The sequence below is a fragment of the Hyaena hyaena genome, unplaced genomic scaffold, assembly GCF_003009895.1.
Source record: "Hyaena hyaena isolate Hyena2069 unplaced genomic scaffold, ASM300989v1 scaffold_240, whole genome shotgun sequence".
Taxonomy (NCBI): Eukaryota; Metazoa; Chordata; class Mammalia; order Carnivora; family Hyaenidae; genus Hyaena; species Hyaena hyaena.
In genome coordinates, this window is record NW_024080873.1 from 147,914 (window position 1) to 172,717 (window position 24,804).

Here is a 24,804-nt window from a genome sequence, read left to right on the forward strand (position 1 = left end):
ATCTCAACAAGTGCCCTCCTCCATGCCCATCATCCCCCTTCCCCTCTCCCCCACCCCCATCAGCCCTCAGTTTGCTCTCAGTATTCAAGAGTCTCTCATGGTTTGCTTCCCTCCCTCTCCTTAACTATTTTTTCCTTTCTCCTCCCCCATGGTCCTCTGTTAAGTTTCTCCTAATCCACACATGAATGAAAACATATGGTATCTGTCCTTCTCTGCCTGACTTATTTCACTTAGCATAATACCCTTGAGTTCCATCCACATTGCTACAAATGGCCAGATTTCATCAGTCTTCTTAAAAATTTTTGAGGCTTGTTTTGTGGCCTAAAATTAGATCTGTCCTGCAGAATGTTTTATGTGCACTTGAACTATTCTGTTTTTTAATGGAATGTTCAGTATGTATCTGTTAGAGCCATCTAGTTTAATGTGTTGTTTACAACCACTGTTTCCTTGTTGATTTCCCGTCTGGGTGATCTATCCATTGATGCATGTGGGGTGTTAAAGTCCTCTATTATTGTATTACTGTCAGTTTCTCCTTTTAATAATTGCTTTATGTATTTAGATGTTTCTTTGTTGAGTGAGTAGATATTTACAATTGTATCCTCTTGTTGCACTGATCACTTAATCATTATGTAGAGCCTTTGTCTCTTGCTACAGTCTTTGTTTTAAAGTCCATTTTGTCTAATATAAGTATTGCTACCCTATTCCCCACCTCTATTTGCATTGTATATGTTTTTCCATATCTTTACTTTCAGTCTATGTATATTTAGGGCTGAAGTGAGTCCCCTAGAGGCAGTATATGGATGGGTCCTTTTTTTTTTTTTTTTTTTAAAAACCTCTTCAGTCACCTTGTCTTTTGATAGGTGCATTTAGTTCACTTACACATAAAGCAGTTAGTTATTAATAGATATGTACCTATTGTTAACTATTAACAACAAATTGGTTGTTTTCATAATTCTTCTGTTCCTTTCTTCTCTTGTTCTCTTCCCTTATAGTTTGATGGCTTTCTTTGGTGTTACATTTGGATTCCTTTCTCCTTATTTTTTTGTGTATCTATTGTAGGTTTTTGATTTGTGGTTGCCATTGGATTCAAATATAACATCTTCTGTGTATAGTTGTCTGTATTAAGTTGATGGTCACCTAAGTTTGAACACATTCTAAAAGCACTAAAGTTTTACTTCCCTCTCCATGTTATATATATATATATATATATATATATATACACACACACATATATGTTATATATATGTTATATATATGTTATATATGTATATAACATATATATATGATGTCATATTTTACATACTTCCTCTTTGTGTCCCTTGATTAAGTTTTATAGATATAATTGATTTTACTACTTTTGTGTTTAAAATTCCATACTAGCTTTATAATTGGTGAATCTACCACCTCTACTGTGATTTTCTTCTAGTTATGCTCTAGAAGCAGTTCTTGCTGCTTCAAAAATTCACTCTATCTCACTACTTTTTGCCATCTCAGTTATTATGGTTGAATATAATTGGTGTGGACATCCTTGGATTCATCTTTTTGGGGCTCTATGTGCTTCCTGAAGTTGGATGTCTCTTTTCTTTCCCAGATTGGGGAAGTTTTGAGTTATTTCTTCAAATAACTTTTCCACTCCCTTCTCTCTCTCTTCTGGTATCCCTATAATGTGAATATTGTTACTCTTGATAGTGTTGTTGAACTCACTTAATAGATCTCATTTTTTATTTTTTCTTCTTGCTGTTCAGCCTGATTGCTTTCCATTATGCTGTCTTCCATATTGTTGCGTTCTTCTGCATCCTCTAATCTGCTCTTGATTTCTTCTTGTGTAGTTACTTCATGTATTGAATTCTTCAGCTCTAACTGGTTCTTTTGTATATTTTCTCTTTGTTGAAGTTCTCATTGAGATCATCTACTCTCTTCTCACATCCAGTGATTATCTTTATGACCATTACTTGGAACTCTTTATTAGGCACATTGATTATGTTTCATTTAGCTCTTTTACTGTGATTTTTTTTCCTTTCATTTGGGTCATATTCCTGTCTCCTCATTTTGTCTAACTCTGCGTTTTTGTGTATCAGGTAAGTCAGCATCTCCTGTTTTTTTTTTTTTTTCTTTAATGTTTGTTTATTTTTTAGAGAGACCGAGTATGAGCAGGGGAAGGACAGAGAGAGGGAGACGCAGAATCTGAAGGAGGCTCCAGGCTCTGAGCTGTCAGTGCAGAACCCAATGCAAGGCTCAAACTCAGGAGCTGTGAGATAATGACCTGAGCTGAAGTTGGATGCTTGACTGACTGAGCCACCCAAGTGCCTCTGCATCTCCTGGTCTTGAAAGTAGAGGCCTTATATTGAAAAAGTCCTGTGGTGTCCTATAGCACAACTCTCCACTTGGTCTTCAAAATCTGGCACTTTAGGAATGTCCCCTGTGTGGACTGCGTGTGCCCTACTGTTGTGGCAGAGCTGCAGTTGCCTTCAGTTCAGCCCAGTTGCCTTCAGTTCAGCCAGCTGCTATGACCCACTTTGCCTGCTTTGGGCACATTGGGCAGGGTTTGATCCCTATACTAGGGAGGGGGCTATTTGAAGCCTCTGTGACTAGTGGGTGGGTGGACCAGCAAGTGGAATTACTGGATAGTATGGTATTTCTATATTTAATTTTTTGAAAGACCTCCATACTATTTTCCACACTGGCTGCTCCTATTTATATTCCTAACAACAGTGTAAGAGGGTTCCCTTTTCTCTACATCCTTGCCCATACTTGTTAGTTCTTGTTTGTTTGTTTGGTTTTTTTGTACTAGCCACCCTGACAAATCTGAGGTGATATCTCATTGTGATTTTGACTTGCGTTTCTGTGATGATTACTGATGTCAAGCATCTGTCTGTATGTCTTCTTTGGAGAAATATATGTTCATGTCTTCACATTTTTTAATTGCATTGTGTTTTCAGTGTTGAGTCGTATCAATTCTTCATATATTTTGGATATTAATGCCTTGTAAGATACATAATTTGCATTCTCCCATTAGTAGGGTGTCTTTATGTTTTGTTGATGGTTTCCTTCACTGTGGATTTTTTCTTTTTTGGTGTAGTCTCAATAGTTTAATTTTGCTTTTGTTGCCCTTGTCTGAGGAGATCTACCCATAGGAGTATACTGCCTATGTTTTCTTCTAGGAGTTTTATGGTTTCAGGTTTCACATTTAGGTCTTTTATCCATTTCAAGCTTATTTTTGTGTATAAGAAAGGGGTCCAGTTTCATTCTTTTGAATGTGGCTGTTCAGTTTTCCCAGCATCATTTATTGAAGAGACTTTTTCTGCATTGTAAATTCTTGCTTCCTTTGTCATAGATTGACCATATAGGCATAGGTTTATTTATTGGTTCTCTATCCTATTCCATTAATTTTTGTGTTTATTTTTGTGCCAGTACTATACTGTTTTGATTCCATCAGGTTTGTTGTATACCTTGGAATATGCAATTGTGCTACCCCCAGCTGTGTTGTTTTTCCCTCAAGATTGCTTTGGCTAGTCAAGGTCTTTTGTGGTTCCATACAAACTTTAGGATTATTTATTCTAGTTCTATGAAAAATGCTATTGGTATTTTGATAGGGATTGCACTGAGTCTGTAGTTTGCTTTGGGTAGTATGGATTTTACTTATTTTTAGAAAGAGTAAGTGGGAGGGAGAGAGTCCCAAGCAGGTCTTGCACTGTCAGTACAAGCCTGATGCAGGACTTGAATTCACAAATTGTGAGATCATGACCTGAACTGAAATTGGACACTTAACTGACTGAGCCACCTAGGCGCCTTGGGTAGTATAGACATTTTAATGATATTCTTCTAGTCCACGAGGATGGTATATCTATTTGTTTGTGTTGTCTTCAGTCTCTTTCATCATCAGTGTCTTACAGTTTTCAGAGTATAGGTGTTTTACTTCCTAAGTATTCCTACATATTTTATTCTTCTTGATGCAATTGTTAATGGGATTGTTTTCTTTGCTTTTCTTCCTGCTACTTTATTAGTATATAAAAATGACTTCCATGTGTTAATTTTGTATCCTGCAACTTTACTGAGTTGGTTTGTTACTTCTGCTTTTTGGTGACATCTTTAGGATGTTTATATATAGTATCATATCTTGTGCAGTGAGTTTAACTTCTTCCTTGCCAGTTTGGATGCCTCCTACTTCCTTTTCTTGTCTAACTGATGTAGCCAGGACTTTTAGTACTATGTTGCATAAAGTGGCAATAGTGGACAGCTTGACTTGTTCCTGATCTTAGAGGAAAAGGTCTTAGTTTGTCACAGAGTATGATTTTAGCTTTGGGTTTTTAATATACAGTATTTATTATGTTGAGGAATATTTTCTCTAAACCCACTTTGTTGAGTTTATATCATGAACAGATGTTTTGTCAGATGTTTTTTTTTTGTCATCTGTTGATTGTGATTTTTATCTTTTGTTGATCACACTGATTGATTTGCAAGTATGGAACCCTCCTAGCAGCCCCATAATCAATCCCACTTAATTGTGCTAAATGGTCCTTTTCATGTAGTGTTGAATGTGGTCTGCTAATTTGTTGAGGATTTTTGCATCTATGTTCATTAGGGATGATGGCCTGTTTTTTGAGGGAGGGTAGTGGGAGGGGGTAGTATCTTTTGTTTTGATGTAAAGGTAAAGCTGGCCTCAGAGAATATAGGAAGTTTCCCTTCCTCCTCCTCTTCTTTTTCTTTTTGAATAGATTGATATGAATAGGTATAAGCTCTTCTTAAATGTTTGTTAAAATTCACCCGTGAATCCAGCTGGTCCTGGACTTCTGTTTGGTGGTAATTTTTCAAATTGTCGATTCAATGTTTCTAATAATGGGTCTATTCAGATTTTCTATTTTTTCCTGATTCAGTTTTGGAAAGGTGTATGTTCCTAGGAATTTATTTTCTCTACGTTGCCTAATTTGTTGGCATTCCAAATTTTCATAGTAGTCTTATAATCTTTTGTATTTCTGTGGGTCAGTTTTTATTTCAGTCTCCTTTTTTTTTTGATGAGCTTGGCTAAAGGTTTATTAATTTTATCTTTTCTAAGAACCAGCTCTTGGTTCCATTGATCTATTTTTTTTAAGACTATTTCATCCATCCCTGCTCTGATCTTTGTAATTTCCTTCCTTCTTCTAACCTTGTATCCTGCTGAATTTTAAGGCTCCCAGAGATTAGCCGCACTGGATTTCAAGGCCAGATGTTACAGGGACTTGTTCCCATGGCGGTTCCCCAGGGCCAGGAAGCTCTGGGGTGGGGTCTTATTTCCTTGCTTCTCCATGCTTCTGGTGTCTCTCCCATTTGTGGCTAGTCTCACTAGGGTTTTGGTTTCCAACCACATCACCCCTCCTACCCTGTTCCATGTGGCCTTCTCTCTCAGTTAGATGTGAAAGGGCTGTCCAGACTTCAGGATGTTTTCAGAGTTGTCCAGATATAGCGGTTACCTTGGTGTGTCCATGGGTTGAGCTGAACTCAGGCTCCCCCTACGTCCCCATCTTCTCCCTGACTCTCTGAACCACCGTCTCTTTTTATCTGACAGCAGCCACCTCACTCAAAATCCTTTAGACCACCATTTCTCCCAGAGTTTCTTAGAATATTTTAAGTTCTACTAGTGGGTGGGGAGGAAGGAGGGGCTATTCCAAGGCTAGTTAAGCTGAGGAGATGTTGAGTAAAAGCAGTTTCTTTATTGCAGAGCTTTTCAGAATCTCTGCTGTACTGATAGGTGTTTTGGAACTCCAAGCAGAGAAGCCGTGTACCCCCCATTTTTCAAATTCATCGATCTATCTCTCCACCCCTGTTTGTGGCTGAGATGACAAGTACTGAGGGATATCATTTTAAGAAACTGTAAACTACTTCTCTGTAGGCATAACCAAGTGTAACATGAAGAAAAAAATTCAACTCACACAGTTATAATGATCTTGCCAGGTTAGTCATTCAGATTTCTTTACTCAACTGTAGCTTTAGCTATAGGATTCAGCAATGGTCACAACTGTCATAAAATTCAAAATCTGAGTGTGTGTGTGTGTGTGTGTGTGCATGCATGCACGTGCGCATGGATGCCCATCCCTGTAGCAGTATGAGGGGAAACTCACAATTTTTTCCTTGTTCTTTAAACAGCATTTGCCATTTATCAGTCACTGCCTTATTTTGAATCATTTGGCACATACTCCACAAAGCTGCCCTTTGACTTAGCGATCTATTTCCCCTATGTGCTGAAACTCTATCTCATGATGCTCTTTATAGGTAAGTGGCTTTTCAGTTTTGTTTTTGCGTTCTTCCTGCACTTTCTGGTTTGTGCTGCTCTCTACCTTAGCAGAAAGGTCTGTGAACATGAGAGAGACAGAAAAGGAAGCCTGGCACAATGAACTAGATCTTGTTAGTAAAGCACCTGGTAGTTGCAACGCTTTTTGCAGGACATCATGAGATCAAATATATCACTATAAACATGAACATTTTTAATAGCAGGCAACACCTGCATTGTGACGATGGAGGGGCACCTGGGTGGCTCAGTCGGTTAAGTGGCCGACTTCGGCTCAGGTCATGCTCTCACGGTTAGTGAGTTTGAGCCATGCATTGGGCTCTGTGCTGACAGCTGAGCCTGGAGCCTGCTTCAGATTCTGTGTCTCCCTTTCTCTCTGCCCCTCCCTAGCTCATGCTGTCTCTCAAAAAGAAATGATTGTTTAAAAAAAAAAAAGGTTTGACCATGGACATAGGGATCTTCAGAGAAAACACAGATGTCAAACGAAGCAAGCTTGGACATTTCTGGGCTTCCCATTTATATGTATTTTGTTTCCTGTTTGTTTGGTTTTATGTGCTAGCATTTCCCAGCAGGCAGGTGGGAGTAGGTGCTAAAAACACAAGAGAAACGTGTGGAACAAACACTTAGAGTTGAGAAAATTTAATTAGCAAAGGACTTCCATGATTACGTTTCACTTTCTGCTGCTCTAACCTTCCCAAGTCCGCAAGATGGTTGTTACCTTCTAGAGGTAATCACTATCAGACCTAGAAGAACAATGCATAAAAGAGCAGACAGATGCGAAACTTCAGGGGTGGTAGAGAGCTACCCCAAAGAAAGGAAAAAATAAATTCCCTGCCACAAAATAAGAAAATCCACCCTTGGTTAAGTGTTCCTTTTTAAGTTTATTTATTTGTGAGAGAGAGAGAGCGAGCTGGGAAGGGGCAGAGAGAGAGGGAGACACAGAATCCGAAGCAGGCTCCAAGCTCTGAGCTGTCAGCAGAGCCTGAGGCGGGGCTTGAACTCATGAACCGTGAGGTCATGATCTGAGTTGAAGCTGGACGCTTAACAGACTGAGCCACCCAGGCGCCCCGTTAAGTGTTCCTTCTTTGGGTCTCCTTTGCAAGTGTCTTGGCCTTATACAATCAGAGTGCTGTGTGGAGTCTTTTAAAACCACAGTTCTTTCCAGGGGAATGCTTGGTAAACCTTACTTAGTTTTCCCCTTAGGTATGTATTTTACCTACAGTCATCTTTACTCCGAAAGAAGAGACGTCCTCCGCATCTTTCCCGTGAAAAAGAAGAAAGTGTGAAGCACGGCGCTCTGATATTACCAGGAAAAACCAGGCTTGTGGATTCCGCTGCAGTAAACGGTACCGTGGTGGAAAAATACCTGGTATTCGACAAAAATCCACAACAGAATTGTTCTCCTCAAACTTGAGACGTATCACGGCACTCTGTTATTCTCACAGGTTTTCAAAACACATATTCTTCTGTACAGCCTATTTCACCAAAGCTGTGGGTTTTATACAAGTTGAATGTACATCGTGTGAAGCCTGATTATTTTCCTGTAAGGTTAACGAGAAGTAGGAGATTAACTGGAATAGACTCCGTTAAATCGAGAAACCAAAGCTATTAGCCAGAATTCTATCTATTTACATCTATTTCTTTTCACCTCGGAGTTCCCGAATAGCAGATCCGTGGGAGGGCAACAGTGTGAAATATGGTCTGCAGTTGTCTAGAAAAACACTGTGTAGACAGATGCCCCGCCATCGCCATAGTTAACACCCGTTTTACACATTTTCCAAACCCTGAAAGAGTATTCATTAATATTACATAAGTTATTTGGACTTTGATCCTTAAAAGAGGATCCTGATGAAAACAGAACAGATCTAAATAATGCCCCATATTTCTTCTCTGAAAGAAACGTGAGGCCATATACATATCTTACGGGGAGATAAAAGGTACAAAACCATAATAATCTTAAAGGAAACAAGGCAATTAAGAACTAGTGATGTTTCAGAGTGTTATTCAATTATTGCTAATTACTATGTCATCACTTATAGTTTTGAAAACTTAAAGATTGAAAATATTTGAATAATTGACTAATGGCATCATTTCTGTGCCATTGGTATCGCATTCACTTTTCTTCAAAGAATTCTAGAATCTTCTTATCCAGTAACCATATAAAAAGGGAACTAAACATTTTGTGACATAAAAGCCAGGTAGTAAAAATGTAGTTACAAAAAAATTGGTAATCTTCTTTCCACGAAATAAAACATTGAAAAAGTTGAGTATTAATAGATAATTGATATCTTTACAAATTTAGTATCCTAGTTGGAATTTTAAAATACGTATAAAAATTATCCCTTTAAAAAGCTACGGTTTGTTTCTAAAGCTGCTTATTTTAAAAAACTAGTGAAAGCTCTAGCATATGAAGAGAACAGAATCCCTCTGCAAATTTTAGGTGATTCAGTCTAGCTTCCTCTCAATAAATATCACTAAAATACTATTTAGATCTAGAATCACTAAAGAGCAGAGTGAGAATTAGAGAAACTGCATTTTGTTATTAAGTAATACTTTAACTTTTAAACCAAATTACCTTAAGAACCTGCCTACTTCTTAAAATAGAAGACTAAAAAACCAGTAAATTCAGAATTATGGATTGACAATTTCAGGTCTCTGCGACAACTAAAGCTAAGATCCGTTGGACACCTTTGTTGACCCAGGCACAATTATTATTGTGGTTGGTTGCCTGTATCCATCATTGAAAGAAATATTAAATTTCATTAGAGATTAGTAAAACTAGGGATGTAATTTATGCACTCAGGCTCATGTTCTGGCTCAAGCTCACGGCTAAGAAACCTAGCCAGTAAGCATCTACCTAATTGGCTATTACCCAGATTGCAAAGTTGATTTCTTTGGCTCTTTTAACTGTATGTCCATCAAATCTCTATTTCATCTTGTTCAGTGTTGTCAAATGCTTAGTTTTTCAAATCAAATACACATAGATGAAATAGGAAACATTTTTAAAGCACAACATGTATCTTTTAAAATGATTTTTCTTTGGAGTTTTCAATGCAAGTTCCACTGCCTCACGTTCTAGGTAACCCCAGCTAAGGTGTAGTAAGTAAGCTACGTCACCAGGACCGCTGGAGGGGGAGGGAGGCCTGGCGGTGGATAAAACTGCTCTGAAAGAAAACAACTTCGAAGAACTTTCATCACTCAGCAAAAGTCTGCCTAAAAAATACCACACACACATTGTAATAGCATCAAAGTCCCTGGGCCTTTTCTTTATCAAAGTAAAGCAGGAACACTTCTTCCAACCATATCCATTCAGCATTAATGCATTTTCTTTTCTTCCAGCAGGCTTTTCAACACTCTTCTCCTTGTCTTACGTTTTTCTTCAACAAACAGATTAATGTTGTGGGGGGCCGGTCACACTGCAGGCATAACAGCATAAAACCCTTATGCAGGCCTCCTGCAAACACGTTTGTTAATAAAGAACACACCACAGGGGCGCCTGGGTGGCTTAGTTGGTTAAGCGTCCGACTTTGGCTCAGGTCATGATCTCGCGGTCCGTGAGTTCGAGCTCCCCGTCGGGCTCTGTGCTGACAGCCAGCTCAGAGCCTGGAGCCTGTTTCAGATTCTGGGTCTCCCTCTCTCTCTGACCCTCCCCTGCTCATGCTGTCTCTCTCTCAGAAATAGATAAAACAAAAAAGAATACACCATATCTCACTAACGTCCCTAAAGCGGTTAACTCTCTTGTTTTAGTATACCTTATTCTGCCTACCTTGACAAGCTGTCACATACAAGAATTTGCATTTCTTTCAAAAGACGATGTGTAGCTAAACATCAATATCCAAAATGTTTCTGCAAAGAATCTTACATTTATGGACAAAATGGTCACATTTTATTGTGCTAAAGTATTAAAGTGATTTAAAATTAAAATGTGCTAAAAATGATCTCCCCTTCCCCCAACATCTTCATCTCATTCATTTTTGCTTTGTAAACGTTGTTTTCCCTTTGTTCGGGTAATATTTACTTTCTATTTCTGGGCCTAATTGCTGTGCTAACTTTGATAATGGCACTTCGTACCACGGTACCTTTTCAAAGTATGTTCCGGGGAGCCACAGTCCCAGAACCAACCAGGGTGCCATTGGGACCCAGGAGCCTGCATTTTGACAGGCTTCTCAAATGCACCTCTGGCACATCAGAGTTTGAATCTAAAGTATTTCAGCTTTGGACAGAAACTGCTAATAAGAACTTCTGTAAAAGCCACCATGTGGGGCACCTGGGTGACTCAGTTAAGCATCTGACTTGAGCTCAGGTTGTGATCTCATGGTTCGTGAGTTCAAGCCCCATATCCAGCTCTGTGCTGACAGCTCAGAGCCTGGAGCCTGTTTTGGATTTGGTGTCTCCCTCCCTCTCCGCCCTCCCCCACTCGTGCTCTCTCTCTCTCAAAAATAAACATTAAAAAAATTTAAAAAGCTACCATGCAATGTAGTTCTGTTTTTAGAACTGAGGTGATTCATTTATTTTATGTTTAAAGATGCTACACAGGAATTTGTTGATCTTTGCTAAGGGTGGCTAGAGTTTAAAGTCTCATCTTTTTTTTTTATTTTTTTTATTTTTTTATTTCTAGGAGAGAGAGAGACAGCGTGAGCAGGGGAGGGTCAGAGAGAGGGGGAGTCACAGACTGAAACAGGCTCCAGGCTCTGAACTGGCAGTCAGCACAGAGCCCGACGAGAGGCTCGAACCCAAGAACCGAGAGATCATGACCAAAGCGAAAGTCGGACGCTTAACTGACTAAGCCACCCAGGCGCCCCTAAAGTCTCATCTTTAAAAAAGGGGAACTGTCAATTCCATATGAAGATCAATTAGCAAGAACATGTCTTTTTTTTTTTTTAAATGTTTTATTTATTTCTAGGAGAGAGAGACAGCGTGAACAGGGGAGGGTCAGAGAGAGAGGGAGTCACAGACCAAAACAGGCTCCAGGCTCCGAGCTGGCAGCCAGCATAGAGCCCGACTCGGGGCTCAAACCCACGAACCGCAAGATCATGACCTAAGTGAAAATCGGACGCTTAACCGACTAAGCCACCCAGGCGCCCCAGCAAGAACCTGTCTTAATTCATCAAATGTAGGTGTCTACCACATACTTACTTTGTGGTATTCAGCTGAGCCACGGGGTCCAGTGAGAATGTGGCCTGGACATTAGGACAGTGGATATGATTTGAAATACAGCGCCAGGGATGCCTGGGTGGCTCAGTTGGTTAAGCATCTGACTTTGGCTCAGGTCATGATCTCGCGGTTTCTGAGTTTGAGCCCCACATCGGGTTCTGTGCTGACAGCTCAGAGTCTGGAGCCTGTTGCGGATTCTGTGTCTCCCTCTCTTTGCCCCTGCCCCGCTGGTGTTCTCTGTCTCAAAAATAAACAAGCAACAATTTGAAATCCAGTTCCAGTGTTTACAAACTGAATGCCTCTGAGTCCGTTTCCTTCCTTGGCCAACAGATGAAGTGTGGTAAATTAAGCCTTTTAAAATTATAAGCAGCTCTACAGAAATAGGATATTTGTAACCCGCTTCCTGGATGCTTTAAACGTATATGATGGTTTACTGATTTACATTTTCTGAATCTAAGTTCTATGAAGGCAGGAGTGTCCTGCCTTATTAACTTTGTCCCCCAGGACCTGATATGGTGGCACATTGCACACACTCCCTAACTGCAGCTCTGACATTATAGATCGCTACCAGTACATCCGGAAATAGACTTGTTCTAAGAAATCTATCAACTAGTTGATGTTTCACTTATGTTTGATCAGTCTCAAAGGGCACTTCATGTTTAGAAGACACATGAAGTTTTTTTAAACTTACATTAGTATCCTTTCTTAATGTGTTACTTGCGCTTAGAATGTTATAAGGAGAACAATTTGTTAGATTTCTATTATCTTCCCAAGTCCCAATGTACACATGGTCAAGCATTAGAGCTGTTTTCTTTTCAGTAAAACCTATAAAAGTGAGTTTCTAGTACCTTTGAGAATTTATAAAGCATCTTTTTGTATTTGATCCTCACAACTACTTGGTGAAGGAAGTTATTCCTTGTATCCGAGAAATAAAACCAAAGTCAGGGAGTCATCACTGTCACTCTTCCTTAGTTTCGTGTCCAATAATTTAGCTGGAAATTATTTCACACATCCCTTATGTTTGATAAGAATCAAACGATCTTGAACAAATTACATGCATACTCACAACTTCATAATTACTGTATCTGACATACACTAAAAAAAAAAAAAAAAAGACCTTAGCGTTTCCAGGATCAGAATTAAGTATTTCCTTCGAGAAAATATAAAAAAGCATATTACCATATTTGTCATCCAGGACCAAAGCGATGACGATCCCCATCTACACATGAAGATGACGCGGGGAGGTGTTTTCTGCCATGGCAGGATGAAGGATGTAAATTGTTGCAGCCGCATTCTGTCCCGGGGTTGTGTTAGAGATGCCTGCAGCCAGGAATAGAGATGTGGACTCAGCAGACATCTTACCTACAACACTGGCTTTAGGGAAGGCCAAGCCTCCCAACCAAATGATCCGACTTCCCTTCTAAAACAGCAATTGACAAAGATGTTTACCACAAGTTTAAAACTGCGTATCTTCAAAGCTACTAAGTTACTTCGAGAGAGTTACTGAATTCCTAACAAAGTCTTAGTATAATTACACTATCATTATCTTTGGTTAAGATCATTTTGGAGAACCTCTGGCAAAAAGGTTGTGAAGAGCCTTGTAGTTAGTTACCATGGAGTCATCCCATTGCAAAGAAAAAAAAGGTAATTTTAGGCGCTTGCCTGGATCCCAACATCTGTTCTGAATGCACACTTTTCAAATCAAGAGTCAGAGGGTTTGGATACTCTGGAGACACATAATAAGGCTTTAACCCCACACATTAATTTGTTAGGATATTCCAACATGCTATTTGTCTTGGCAACTTGTGATTCCAAAATCCGACAGAAGATGACTTGGAGGGAAATGTTTCCTTTTGTATATAGTTTGGAACATCTGGTCTGAAAAGGCAGAGACTTCTGATTTCTAGAGGAGAGCTATCCTGAGGGAAGAACTCCCTTCTGACCTGACGTCACACAGGTAATCAGGAGAAAGAGTGTTCCTATTCCCGTGACCTGTATCTTTAGATTTTAGAACCTTCAGATTTTCAAGTTTACAATCTTACATTTTAGACTCTTTCGAGGGTACCGTGCATAGGAAAATGCTACAGATCTTAACCTTAAGACTGCTGAACACAAATGGGGTGGAGTGGGGTGGCTAGGGAAGAAACGATACAGATTTATTTTATGTCTTCCATTGTGTACTCTTCTGTTCGTCAAGGGCAGGAGCAGGGACAAAGTTTGAGATTGAGAAGGCAGCTGGATTTAGGAGACTGGGTTAATTCTTCCTCCTCCTCCAGCACTTAACAGGCTCTGCCTGCCACTTCAGGACGGAAATGCAGAAGTCCTTTTCTTTTTTCTTTTTAAAAATTTTTTTTAATGTTTTATTTCTGAGAGAGAGAGACAGCGTGAGCGGGGGGCGGGGTTCAGAGAGAGAGGGAGACACAGAATCTGAAACAGGCTCCAGGCTCTGAGCTGGCTGTCAGCACAGAGCCCGACGCGGGGCTCGAACCCACGAACCGTGAGATCATGACCTAAGCGAAAGTGAGATCATGACCTAAGCGAAAGTCGGACGCTTAACCCACTAAGCCACCCAGGCGCCCCTCAGAAGTCCTTTTCAGTGTCCACACCCTCTCACTGTTCTTGACTGCCACCCACCTTTGCAAGCTGGCCCAGGAATTCAAAGTCCTTTAACTCACAAAGATCTATTTACAACTCCTAACTTCTCAATTCCAGCAGCTTACTAACATGAGGTAGTATTTTCAATTTTTTTTTTTTTGGAGTGGACAACGTCATATTAGTTTCAGTAGTACAGTATCGATGTTTGACTATTCTATACATTACGCAACGTGTACTCTAGTAAGTGTAGTTACCACCTGTCACCATTATTTCAGTATTGTTGACGGGTTTTCCCCATGCTTATGGGTTATTTCTTTGAACTGATTGCAGCAATCTGTATTAAGCATGAATGAGATTCAATCCTTGGTAGGAATTTTCATCTTTTTAAAAATTTTTTAATGTTTTATTTATTTTTGAGAGAGAGACACAAAGCATGAGTGGGGGAGGGGCAGAGAGAGAGAGTGGGAGACAGAATCCGAAGCAGGCTCCAGGCTCCTAGCTAACAGCACAGAGCCCAATGCGGGGCTCAAACCATGAACTGCGAGATCACAACCTGAGCTGAAATCAAGAGTTGGACACCCGACTGATTGAGCCATCCAGGCACCCCAGGAGTTCTCATCTTAAAGTGGGTGCTGATGCCCTGATTCAGTAGAAAGAGCACTGGATATGGGATTTTAGGGTCCTGCTAATCTATGGATAGCTCTGCCTCTCATTAGATGTATTTTCTCCATTTTAAAATAGAAAATGCCTCTTCACAGTATTGTTGTAGGAATGAAAGAAGATAATCCAAGTGGAAGTTCTAGTCTGGTACTTAACAAATGTCAGGTGAATTTCAGTCTCTGATTGCTAGGAAGTATAAGAAAATGTATGCAGTGGGAAGGAAAGAGAAGCCAGCTCCTAACATAAAATTTTCACCTCCTGCCCTCAAATTCATTTCCCTCTAGCCCAGCCTGTAAGGAAGTAATAAACACGAAATATCGGCAATGCAGGTGAAACTACCTGAGAGCTCGCCTTTCCTTCCCCTTTTTGGTAAGCATCTCGGCACCCTATTGGGGTTCAGCAAAAGAAAGAAAGATGTGAATTACGAAGTGAACCACAGATACTTGAAACCTGCCATCAAAAATCCATCTCTTTGGAAAACAAACTATTTTTGACCGAAGTGGTAGAGAGGTTCACTTGGTGACATGAAGGCACAGGCTGTCAAACAGGAAAACCAATGGTTCTCTGGTGCTTGTAAAGACCCAGGCACCGCTTGGCACTGTAGACACAAAGGTACATTGTTACTCCGGGGGCCCAACTTTTCTCCCCAGTGACCCCATGTTTGATTCCATCAGTACATTCATATGGTTGGTTAAAGCCAACTTTGATGCCTGCACGAAGGAAAAATTATTAGCAAACGGATCAAAATGAAAATGTTGCCTGATTCTCAAGCCCTTGGGTAAAATGCCATCCTTGACGATACTGTCACATAACTTCATTTCTTTGTCATTAGGCCACCAGCCTCCCTGCTTAAGATAGAGATTTGTACTTAGAAAAAACATGTTTCTTTCAAAAAGATGTATTTTTAAAATGTTTATTTCTTTGGGAGAGAGGGTGAGAGCACATAAGTGGGGGCAAGGGGAAGGGGCAGATGGGGGCGGGGGGGAGACAGAATCCCAAGCAGGCTCCGTGCTGTCAGTGCAGGGTCTGCCACAGGACCTGATCCCACGAACTGTGAGATCATGACCTGAGCTGAAATCAAGAGTCGGACATTCAACTGACTGAGGCAGCCGTCAAAAAGATTTTTGTCCAGCATTCCCTCACCTTTCTCCTGGAGGAAACTCAGTTCAGGTATGACCCAGGCCCGGTAAAGGAGAGTATCTACCCGCCCTCCCAAGTCCATGTTGTTCAGGGACTCACATGTGATCCAAGCTGAACCAGGGTCCTCTCCATGTTGCTTCTGTCATACTCATGGGCAAAGACACCTTCCTTCCCTTTGCAGGCCTATGGGGAGCGGTCACATGCCCTATGGCACTGTTGGACTCACTGGGTGCAGCTGACTGAACCCGATCAGATCTGCTCTTGAACTTCTTGGTGTGTGAACTCATATTCTCTTCTTTGGCTGAAGCTATTTTGGATTAGGTAACTTTCAAACTGCATTCAAGAGGCCTAAGCATAAGAAAATGACACCCACCCCTAACGAATCTGATTTAGTTAATGTTCAGCACACACCATGATTATTATTTATACGTGGACAGCAGTTCCAAGGCTGTTTTACCAATAAGAAAACTTTGAGTCGATGAATATCCTCCAGACACTTTGTGGGAAATTGATCACCATGTCACCATCCCCACTATAGTGTGGCTTTGCTAGCAAAACCTCCTCCCACGCCTTAAAATAAAGAACATGCACAAAATTCACAAGATTATTTTACTAGAATTTATGGGGGAGAAGATAGTGTCGTCAAATTTTCGCAAAGAAAATCTTCAGATTGAACCCCTGCCAAATAAAGGAAAATTCAAGTTCTTGTTTGAGTCTCAACTGGCCTGGGTACCGAAGCAAGGCCCCCTTCTCCTGGTACCCGTGTGACAAGCTGTCAGTTATGTCTTCACTTTCTCATGACCCTTAACTCTCTGCATCAAGGCTCAGCGATCCCAAACACGAATTCTGAAAAACTTCTTCCATGTCTATGGTTTTCCTCATCCATCCGAGGATGTTGCCGGCTACCACAGAACTTCACCAACCGTATGCTCTGGTCCATACAGCTTTCTTCTTAAACTCTGGGAGAACTCTCAAGGACAGCAGGGTGGCTATGGGAACAAAAAAAGAAAGTAAAGTACACTCTTGCATTTGGCGAAACACATTCAACAAGCTCACTTATTTATTTCTGAATGTTTATTGAGAGAGAGAGTGCATGTGTCTAAGTGGAAGAGGGGCAAAGAGAAGGCAGAGAGGGAGAATTGCAAGTAGACTTCACGCTCAGTGCAGAGCCCGACATGGAGCTTGACCTCCCAACTTTAAGGTCACAACCTGAGCCAGTATCAAGAGTCGAACCCTTGGGGCGCCTGGGTGGCTTAGTCGGTTAAGTGTCTGACTGTCGCTTAGGTCATGATCTCGCGGTTCGTGGGTTCGAGCCCCGCATCGGGCTCTGTGCTGACTGCCAGCTCAGAACCTGGAGCCTGTTTCAGAGTCTGTGACTCCCTCTCTCTCTGGCCCTCCCCTGCTCACGCTGTCTCTCTCTCTCCTAGAAATAAATAAAACATTAAAAAAAAAAAAAAAAGAATCGAACCCTTAACTGACTGAGCCACCCAGGTGCCCCTGAAAAGGTTATTTAGATCAAAAATGTGTCAGAACAGAACTTGGCTTTTTCTTACTTGGCTAAATCTTCAAGACTAAGAATTCCCATCAAGCCACAGGCAGAATTTTAATATTAGAAATCCATTAATAAAAAAGCTGGGAAAAGGTTTTTTAAAAAAAATTATTTAAGCTGTTCTGCAACCAGTTAACATGAAGTTCTGCAGATAATAACAAAAACTGACTTCCGGGATGCTGCTGGGTTTTTTTTCTTCATCTCATGAAGATTACACAGGTGTGTTCCCTTTGTAAAAAACCTGCTTACGATTTGTGTACTTTTCTACATGAATGTGATTTTTCCATTAGATGTTCAGTTAAAAGGTAAAAGAAAAAATGAAACACTGATCCTGCGATGAAGTCAGTAGATTCATGTGTTCAACGGAGCAACCCTATCTGTGCCAATCTGTATGTAACTATGTACCCACAAGTCTATACCTTTTCTTCTTTGTCATGGGTCCCTCAGGGATCAATTTAAAGTAGGAAAGTTCTATGTAGTTCCTCTAGGTGATTTACTATAGATCTTATTTTAGGATATTAATATAAATATATTGAGATAGTATTAAAGCAGTGTATGTTTGGAGAAGCCAATGGTATTACGGACACATGGCCATTAAGTAGGAGTTTAAACTTCTTGAGGCAAACAAATGGAGGAAATCCTAGCGAGTCTCCAGGGACAGATGAAGTGACCATATGTGAGGCCACTGCCCTTATTCTCAGTGAAGTTCTGTGGCCGATCACAGTCCACTTCCTATACATGCCCTCTGCCTATGTTGTGGGGGAGGGAGAAGGATCAGAACCAACAGATTAGGGAATTCTTACTTGTCTGGCAACCGAGAAATCATACCCCACTTAGAGTAAAAGACGGTCATACTCTAGGACTCCAGGCTAGCCAGATAAATGATCACCAGTGTAGGCCAACAGGCGATTTTCCCAAGGTGAGACTTTCCAGTGCGGTATCTTACAGCAGGTCAGGGGCCATAGTGACACCAGCCACTGGGGGCCCTGCCCCCTGAATGCCCAGACACAGAGGAAAATACAAGCTACTTCAGGCCATAGAACCAACACCCAAAAGATGTCTTGGATTTGAGTAAAGTAGTATACATAATTTTCACAGAAAGACAGACTTTCTTTGTGGTTCCAATAGTCACTATTTAACAAATCAATAGAGAAGTATAAAAAACACACAAAATGGGGCGCCTGAGTGGCTTAGTCGGTTAGGCGTCCGACTTTCGCTTAGGTCATGATCTCGCGGTTTGTGGGTTCGAGCCCCGTGTCGGGCTCTGTGCTGACTGCCAGCTCAAAGCCTGGAGCCTATTTCAGAGTCTGTATCTCCCTCTCTCTCTGACCCTCCCCTGCTCATGCTGTCTCTCTCTCTCTCTCTCCTAGAAATAAATAAAAAATATTATAAACACACATGCACACACAAAAAAACTATTTAAATGCCTGAAAGCATAGGAAATGTTCAATTCCTTTGGCATTGCTACTAGGCAGCTACTGTAAATACTATTAATGAGTCTTAAGAGTATTTATTATACTATTAGTCAGCCAATACACGAATGGGTTAAAATGCTTTAAAAATGATTTTTAAATAAAAAAGGCAGTGCACTCAAAGCATCTATATGTATTTTTCAGTTGTTTACGATTACAAATACGTCAGAAGAACACTCATAGGCAAAGGGGGCAAAAACTTCTTAGGAAAAAATATAAAAACTGCCACAGGGCAATGGGCCTCTGGATTCCTCTTTGTTCTTTTCTGCTTTTTTTCTAAATTTTATTTAAAGTGATCTTTTGCCATTAGGATAAAGCATTTAAAAACTATTTAAATAAACATTAAATTTAAAGGCATGGAACTCTTTTTTAAATCCACTTTCTAGTTCAAAATGCCACATGACAACAGCTCTAGAGATTGAACTCTAGACCGAATTCAGTTGAGCCTTTCGGAACCGATATACAGCTGGACGCTGTTTCTGCAGCAAAGATAACTACAGATGGCTTTCCCCCGTGCTGGGCATGTAGGATGGAAGTAATACCTTTCAACAGATCCCTGGATTTTGCTGAGAGGCCTTCTTTAGGGCTTTCCATGATGCTGAAGAGCCAGTCAATGAACTAGGGTGAAAAGAAAGAGCAATATCAGTGAAGACAGTCCCATTGATAGTAAGAGAGCGGTCGGGCCCTTGGGCCTGCATGTATGCATCTCAGTGCAGGCCCTCTGAGATAATACCTACCTGAGTGGGCTGAGTGGAGAGGAGAAAGGGACCAGGCATAAGATGGGGAAGGTGGACAGTTGCCATTTAGTGCAGTGACCCAGCAAAGTCAAAGCTCCTTCCCCTGCTAAGCATCCTGAGACCTACTATAGATTTTTAACAGCGAGGTAGACATGGGTCCAGAGGGCATCTTGTGTACTGTGAACTTTCTCTCTCATTTCTGAGAGCACCAGAAACGTTAAGAACCTTGCCCAAGTCCACTCCCCATGAACAGCAGAATCTAGCCTTGAACCCAAGTACACCTGACCTCAGAGCCTTGCATCCCTTCTCTGCATCCTGCTGCCTGATTCTGTGTGCATCTAGGCTCAGACTTGTAGGGCGGGTGGTACATGGGGAAACACATCAGACATAAGCCTCTGTTTCTAAAATAAGATATTCTGTAGCTGAGAACAAGCTGTGCCCAAATGGATATGAAACGCGAGGTTGAAATGTAAGAGAAAGGCATAAAATAATTTACTAGGTAGCGCCAAATGTGTTACTGCAAATAAATCCTGCCAATGAGGTAGAAACTCAGACTACTTGTGAGCTTGACTGATTTCCCCCGAATTCCCCGTGTGAAGCCAAAATTGTTTTTGAATTAGATACAAGGTAATTTTATTAATGACTGAATGTTGCCAATCTTGAACATGAAAAAACACATACATTAGTCATGGGTACCAGATATTTTAACTTTGGATAGAAAAAATGGCTTGAAGAAAGAGTAAAACAGAAAGGATATTCCTACTTCTCTGCTTTAATTAAATTTTTTTTCTTCCCCCCCTCAATTTTGTTTTTAATATCCTACTGGTAAGTAAATAAATCAAGCACTACGAATAGGATGTCTATATTGTAGTCCAAAGAGATCATGGTGTCCCAGGCCAGAAGAAACATGAGAGGATAGGCATATAAAAATTTGTTTTGATTTAAAAGGAAATGGAAAAACAACATTTGGGATAATACTAATGCTTAAGAAAACAAAGGCGTTTTAATTGATATGCTCAGTGGAGTTGTGCATGGCTAACCGGTGGGTTCGTAGTTCAGAAATATTTTTAAAGACTAATGTTCAGATTGTTAACAATAAGCTACAAAAAGTTAGCTTCAAGCTTTCAACTTCATAAAAATCCAGTTTTCATTAAACGGGATTTAAGAAAGAATCTTTCCATCAACTGTATTAAAGATAGTTCGGAACCACTTAATGAGAAGTACAAGGAAGCATGGTGTTTTCAGATGCTCCACATGACAGCTAGGAGCCCGGGATAACTCAACATTAAAAACCAAAAGGTGCTTCCTATAGTCTGGATTTTCCTGAGGGCAGGGCTGATGACCTTTACAAATTTCCCCATGTCATATAGCACAGGCGAAGAACATGGCGGGCCCCTGGAACATGGCTGTAGGATGGAAGGAGTTCTGAGGAACCTTAAATACGCTACAAGAACATGGATGCTCCAAATGCCCATTTCCCTGACCCACCCCCGGGCATGGTTGATCATCCCTTCCATTATCCACCAGCACTGTATCCTCCTTATATAATCTCGCAGCCTTGAACTTGCCTTCCCGTCTGTCTCACTCTGACATTCGGAGCACTCAGGGACATACTCATCTCTTCACCCCCAGGATCAAGAACACATGTGCCTTTAATAACAGAAGGCAAGTATAAGCTCCTCTTTCCGCCTCACCTCCGACTGTAAGCAAGTTATTGCCGTTGGCTTTGCTTTTGTTTTGAGCCAGTGGTTAGCCTCAATTTCTGAGGCGGAGTATGAAAACCCGGAGTGTGATGCCCGTTTCACTGAACTCCCAACCTCAATTCTAGAGTAGAAATTGCTGAAGGGCAAATGGCCATTGGGGCAGGTGGCTGCCAACCTCACCTTCTGGGTCTGTTCCTTCCATGGCTCCTTTTGCAGCAGAACAGGCATGCTACCGGGAAGGAGAGTGAGAACCTCCTGTAGAGTGACCCTGTGCATTGGACTCCTGCCAAGGAAGCTTGAAGCTGACCCAGCCGGGCCATTTTCCTGATGCCATGGCAACCAACTGGCACTGAGGCCGAGGAGGAGAGGGGCTGCATGGTCTGCCCAAGCAACCACTGCAGTTGCAAATATCAGCAACGAAAAGTCCAAGGCCTACAAGAGAAATAGAAACAAGGTCAGGCCCCTTGAATTTTAGTGATTCAAAGTAACACATGTACACATACACAGCCCCTCTCATGATGCAACGTTATCTTCCCTGCACCCCGGAAGAGGAACCAGACAGAACAGCAAATTCCATCTTCACACTTAATAAACAGACATTCTAGGACTTTAGAAGGTTTTAAGGATCCTCTTTTGGAAGACAGAAGGCTCAACAGTTTCATTATTATTGCTCTGATAATGCAGGGGGAACATTATTTAATTCCTAATCATATGGAGATCCACACGCTCCTCTGTTTTGGTGTTTCCAAAGAGTTTAAAGAATGGAAAGGGATATTTATATTTAGACTTATTGTTATGTGGCCAAACCTGAGTTTTAGAAAAACGTCTAGTCTGATTCTATTTGGAACAATAACAAATGGCTCTCCACATGTATTTTATCTTTCTGTTCCCAATATTTGCGTATTTGAGTGGCAAACAGTTCATTTTGTTCCATGAATGCTGAAAAGTTAAGCATTGAGACAAAATAAGAACAATGGAATAAGGGAGTCACAACAAATCAGTAGGCATTTTTTTAAAACAAATTTTTGAGTATGTTTAGCCATGAATTGACATATACTCAGGAAAGTCTGGATCCTGACCTACAACTATAATTCCAAGGATTTTTTTCCCCCCTTAATTTTATAGTTAACATTCAGTGTTATATTAGTTTCAGGTTTACAATATACTGATTCAACACTTACATATATTACTCAGGGCTCGGCAAGATAAGTGCACTCTTGAATCCCATTCACTTATTTTACCCACCCACCCAACCACCCACCCATCTCCCCTCTGGTAGCCATCTGTTTGTTGTCTATAGATAACAGTGTGTTTTTTGGTTGTCTCTTTTTTCCCCCTTTGTTTTATTTTGTTTCTTAAATTCCACATATAAGTGAAATCACATGGTATTTGTCTTTCTCTGCTTGGCTTATTTTGCTTAGCACTATACTCTCTAGATCCATCTATGTTGTTACAAATGGCAAGATTTCATTTTTTCTTATGAAAAATGTGTGTGTGTGTAGATACACACACATCTTTATCCATTCATCTATTGATGGACACTTGGCTACTTCCATACTTCGGCTATTGTAAATAATGCTTCAGTGAACACAGGAGCACATATATACCTTTAAATCAGTATTTTCATTTTCTTTGGGTAAATACCCAGTGATGCGATTACTGGATCACAGAGTAGTTCTATTTTTAATGTTTTGACGACCCTCCCACCATCTTCCACAGTGGCTGCACCAGTTTGCATTCTCATCAACAGTACAAGAGGGTTCCGTTTTCTCCTCATCCTCACCAACATTTGTTGTTTCTTGAGGTTTTGATTTTAGCCACTCTGACAGAAATGAGGTGATATCACATTGTGGGTTTGATCTGCATATTCTAATGATGAATGATGTTGAGAATCTATGTGTCTGTTGGCCATCTGGATGTCTTCTTTGGAGAAATGTCTATTCATGTTTTCTGCCCATTTTTTAGTTGGATTGTTTGAGGGGAGGATTGGATGTTGAGTTGTAGGAGTTCTTTATATATTTTGGATACTAACCTCTTAAAGGCTATGCCATTTGCAAATATCTTCTCCCACCAAGTTGATGATTAGTTTTTGTTAACTCTTTCTTTTGCTGTGCAGAGCTTTTTATTTTGATGTAGTCCCAATAGTTTATTTTTGCTTTTGTTTTCCTGTCTCAGGAGACAAATCTAGAAATCTAGTTGCTATGGCTACTATAAGAGAAATTACTGTCTGTACTCTCTTGTAGGATTTTAATAGTTTCAGGTATCATATTTGGATCCTTCATCCATTTTGAGCTTATTTTTGTGCATGACATAAGAAAGTGGACCAGTTTCATTCTTTTGAATATTGCTGTCCAGCTTCCCCAATACCATTTGTTGAAGAGGCTTTTTCCCATTGCGTCTTCTTGCCTTCTTTGTTGAAGATTAACTGACCATATAATTGTGGATTTATTTCTGGGCTTTCTGTACCAGTCCACTGATCTATGTGTCTATTTTTTATTCCAATACCATACTGTTCTGTATGGTATTATATGTATATGTGTATTACCGCTTTGTAATATATCCTGAAGTCTGAAATTGTGATACCTCCAGTTTTTTTTTCCCTTTTCCAAGACTGCTTTAGCTATTCAGGTTTTTTTGTGGTTCCATACAAATTTTAGGATTGTTTATTCTAGTTCTGTGAATGATGCTGTTGGTATTTTGATAGGGATTACATTAAATCTGTAGACTGCTTTGGGTAGTATGGACATTTTAACAATATTTAACATCTTGCAATCCATGTGCATGGAATGTCTTTCCATTTCTTTTTATTATCTTCATTTTTCATCAATGTTTTATAGTTTTCAAATTACAGGTCTGTCATTTCCTTGGTTAAATTTATTCCTAGGTGCAATTTGCAAATGAGATTGCAATTGCAAATGGTATGGTTTCTCTTTCTGCTGCTTCATTATTAGTGTATAAAAATGCAACAGATTTTTGTACATTGACTTGGTATCCTGTGACTTCACTGAATTCACTTATCAGTTCTAGCAGTTTTTGGATGGAGTCTTTCAGGTATTGTATATACAGTATCATGTCATCTGCAAAGAGTGAAGGTAAGGTTTGACTTCTTCCTTACTGATCTGGATGCCTTTTATTTCTTTTTGTTGTCTGACTGCTGTGGCTAGGACTTCGGGTACTATGTTAAACAAAGTGGTGAGAGTGGACATCTTCATCTTGTTCTTGACCTTAGGAGTATGATGTTAGCTGTAGTTTTTTTTTTTTTAAGTATGTGGCTTTATTATGTCAAGGTATGCTCCCTCTAAACTCTTTTCACTCTAAATCCATTTTGCTGAGAGTTTTTAAAAAAATCATAAATGGATGTTGTATTTTGTCAAATGCGTCTTTGCATCTATTGAAAGGATCATAAGGTTTTTATCCTTTCTCTGATTGATGTATTACATCATGTTGTTTGATTTGCAAATATTGAACCACCCTTGCATCCCAGGAATGAATCCCACTTGACTGTGGTGAATGGGTTTTTAAATGTATTGTT

The 24,804-nt window shown here is 40.3% G+C and overlaps 2 protein-coding genes across 7 annotated transcripts in view; one reads left to right on the forward strand and one right to left on the reverse strand.

Annotated features, from left to right (window-relative positions):
• The window catches only part of HACD4 (3-hydroxyacyl-CoA dehydratase 4), a 40,352-nt gene extending 31,823 nt beyond the window's left edge, over positions 1–8,529 (forward strand). For all 4 annotated transcript variants that reach the window (XM_039244411.1, XM_039244414.1, XM_039244412.1 and 1 more), the window contains exons 6-7: positions 6,121–6,246; positions 7,466–8,529. In XM_039244411.1, the coding sequence (XP_039100342.1) occupies positions 6,121–6,246; positions 7,466–7,548 (209 nt within the window). In that variant the 3' untranslated portion in view covers positions 7,549–8,529. The remainder of the gene's footprint in view (positions 1–6,120; positions 6,247–7,465) is intronic.
• A 7,877-nt stretch (positions 8,530–16,406) lies between these two features.
• Positions 16,407–24,804, reverse strand: part of FOCAD (focadhesin) — a 387,127-nt gene continuing 378,729 nt past the window's right edge. For all 3 annotated transcript variants that reach the window (XM_039244410.1, XM_039244408.1, XM_039244409.1), the window contains exons 42-44: positions 21,453–21,704; positions 19,375–19,450; positions 16,407–16,800 (exon numbers count right to left, since the gene is read on the reverse strand). In XM_039244410.1, the coding sequence (XP_039100341.1) occupies positions 16,727–16,800; positions 19,375–19,450; positions 21,453–21,704 (402 nt within the window). In that variant the 3' untranslated portion in view covers positions 16,407–16,726. The remainder of the gene's footprint in view (positions 16,801–19,374; positions 19,451–21,452; positions 21,705–24,804) is intronic.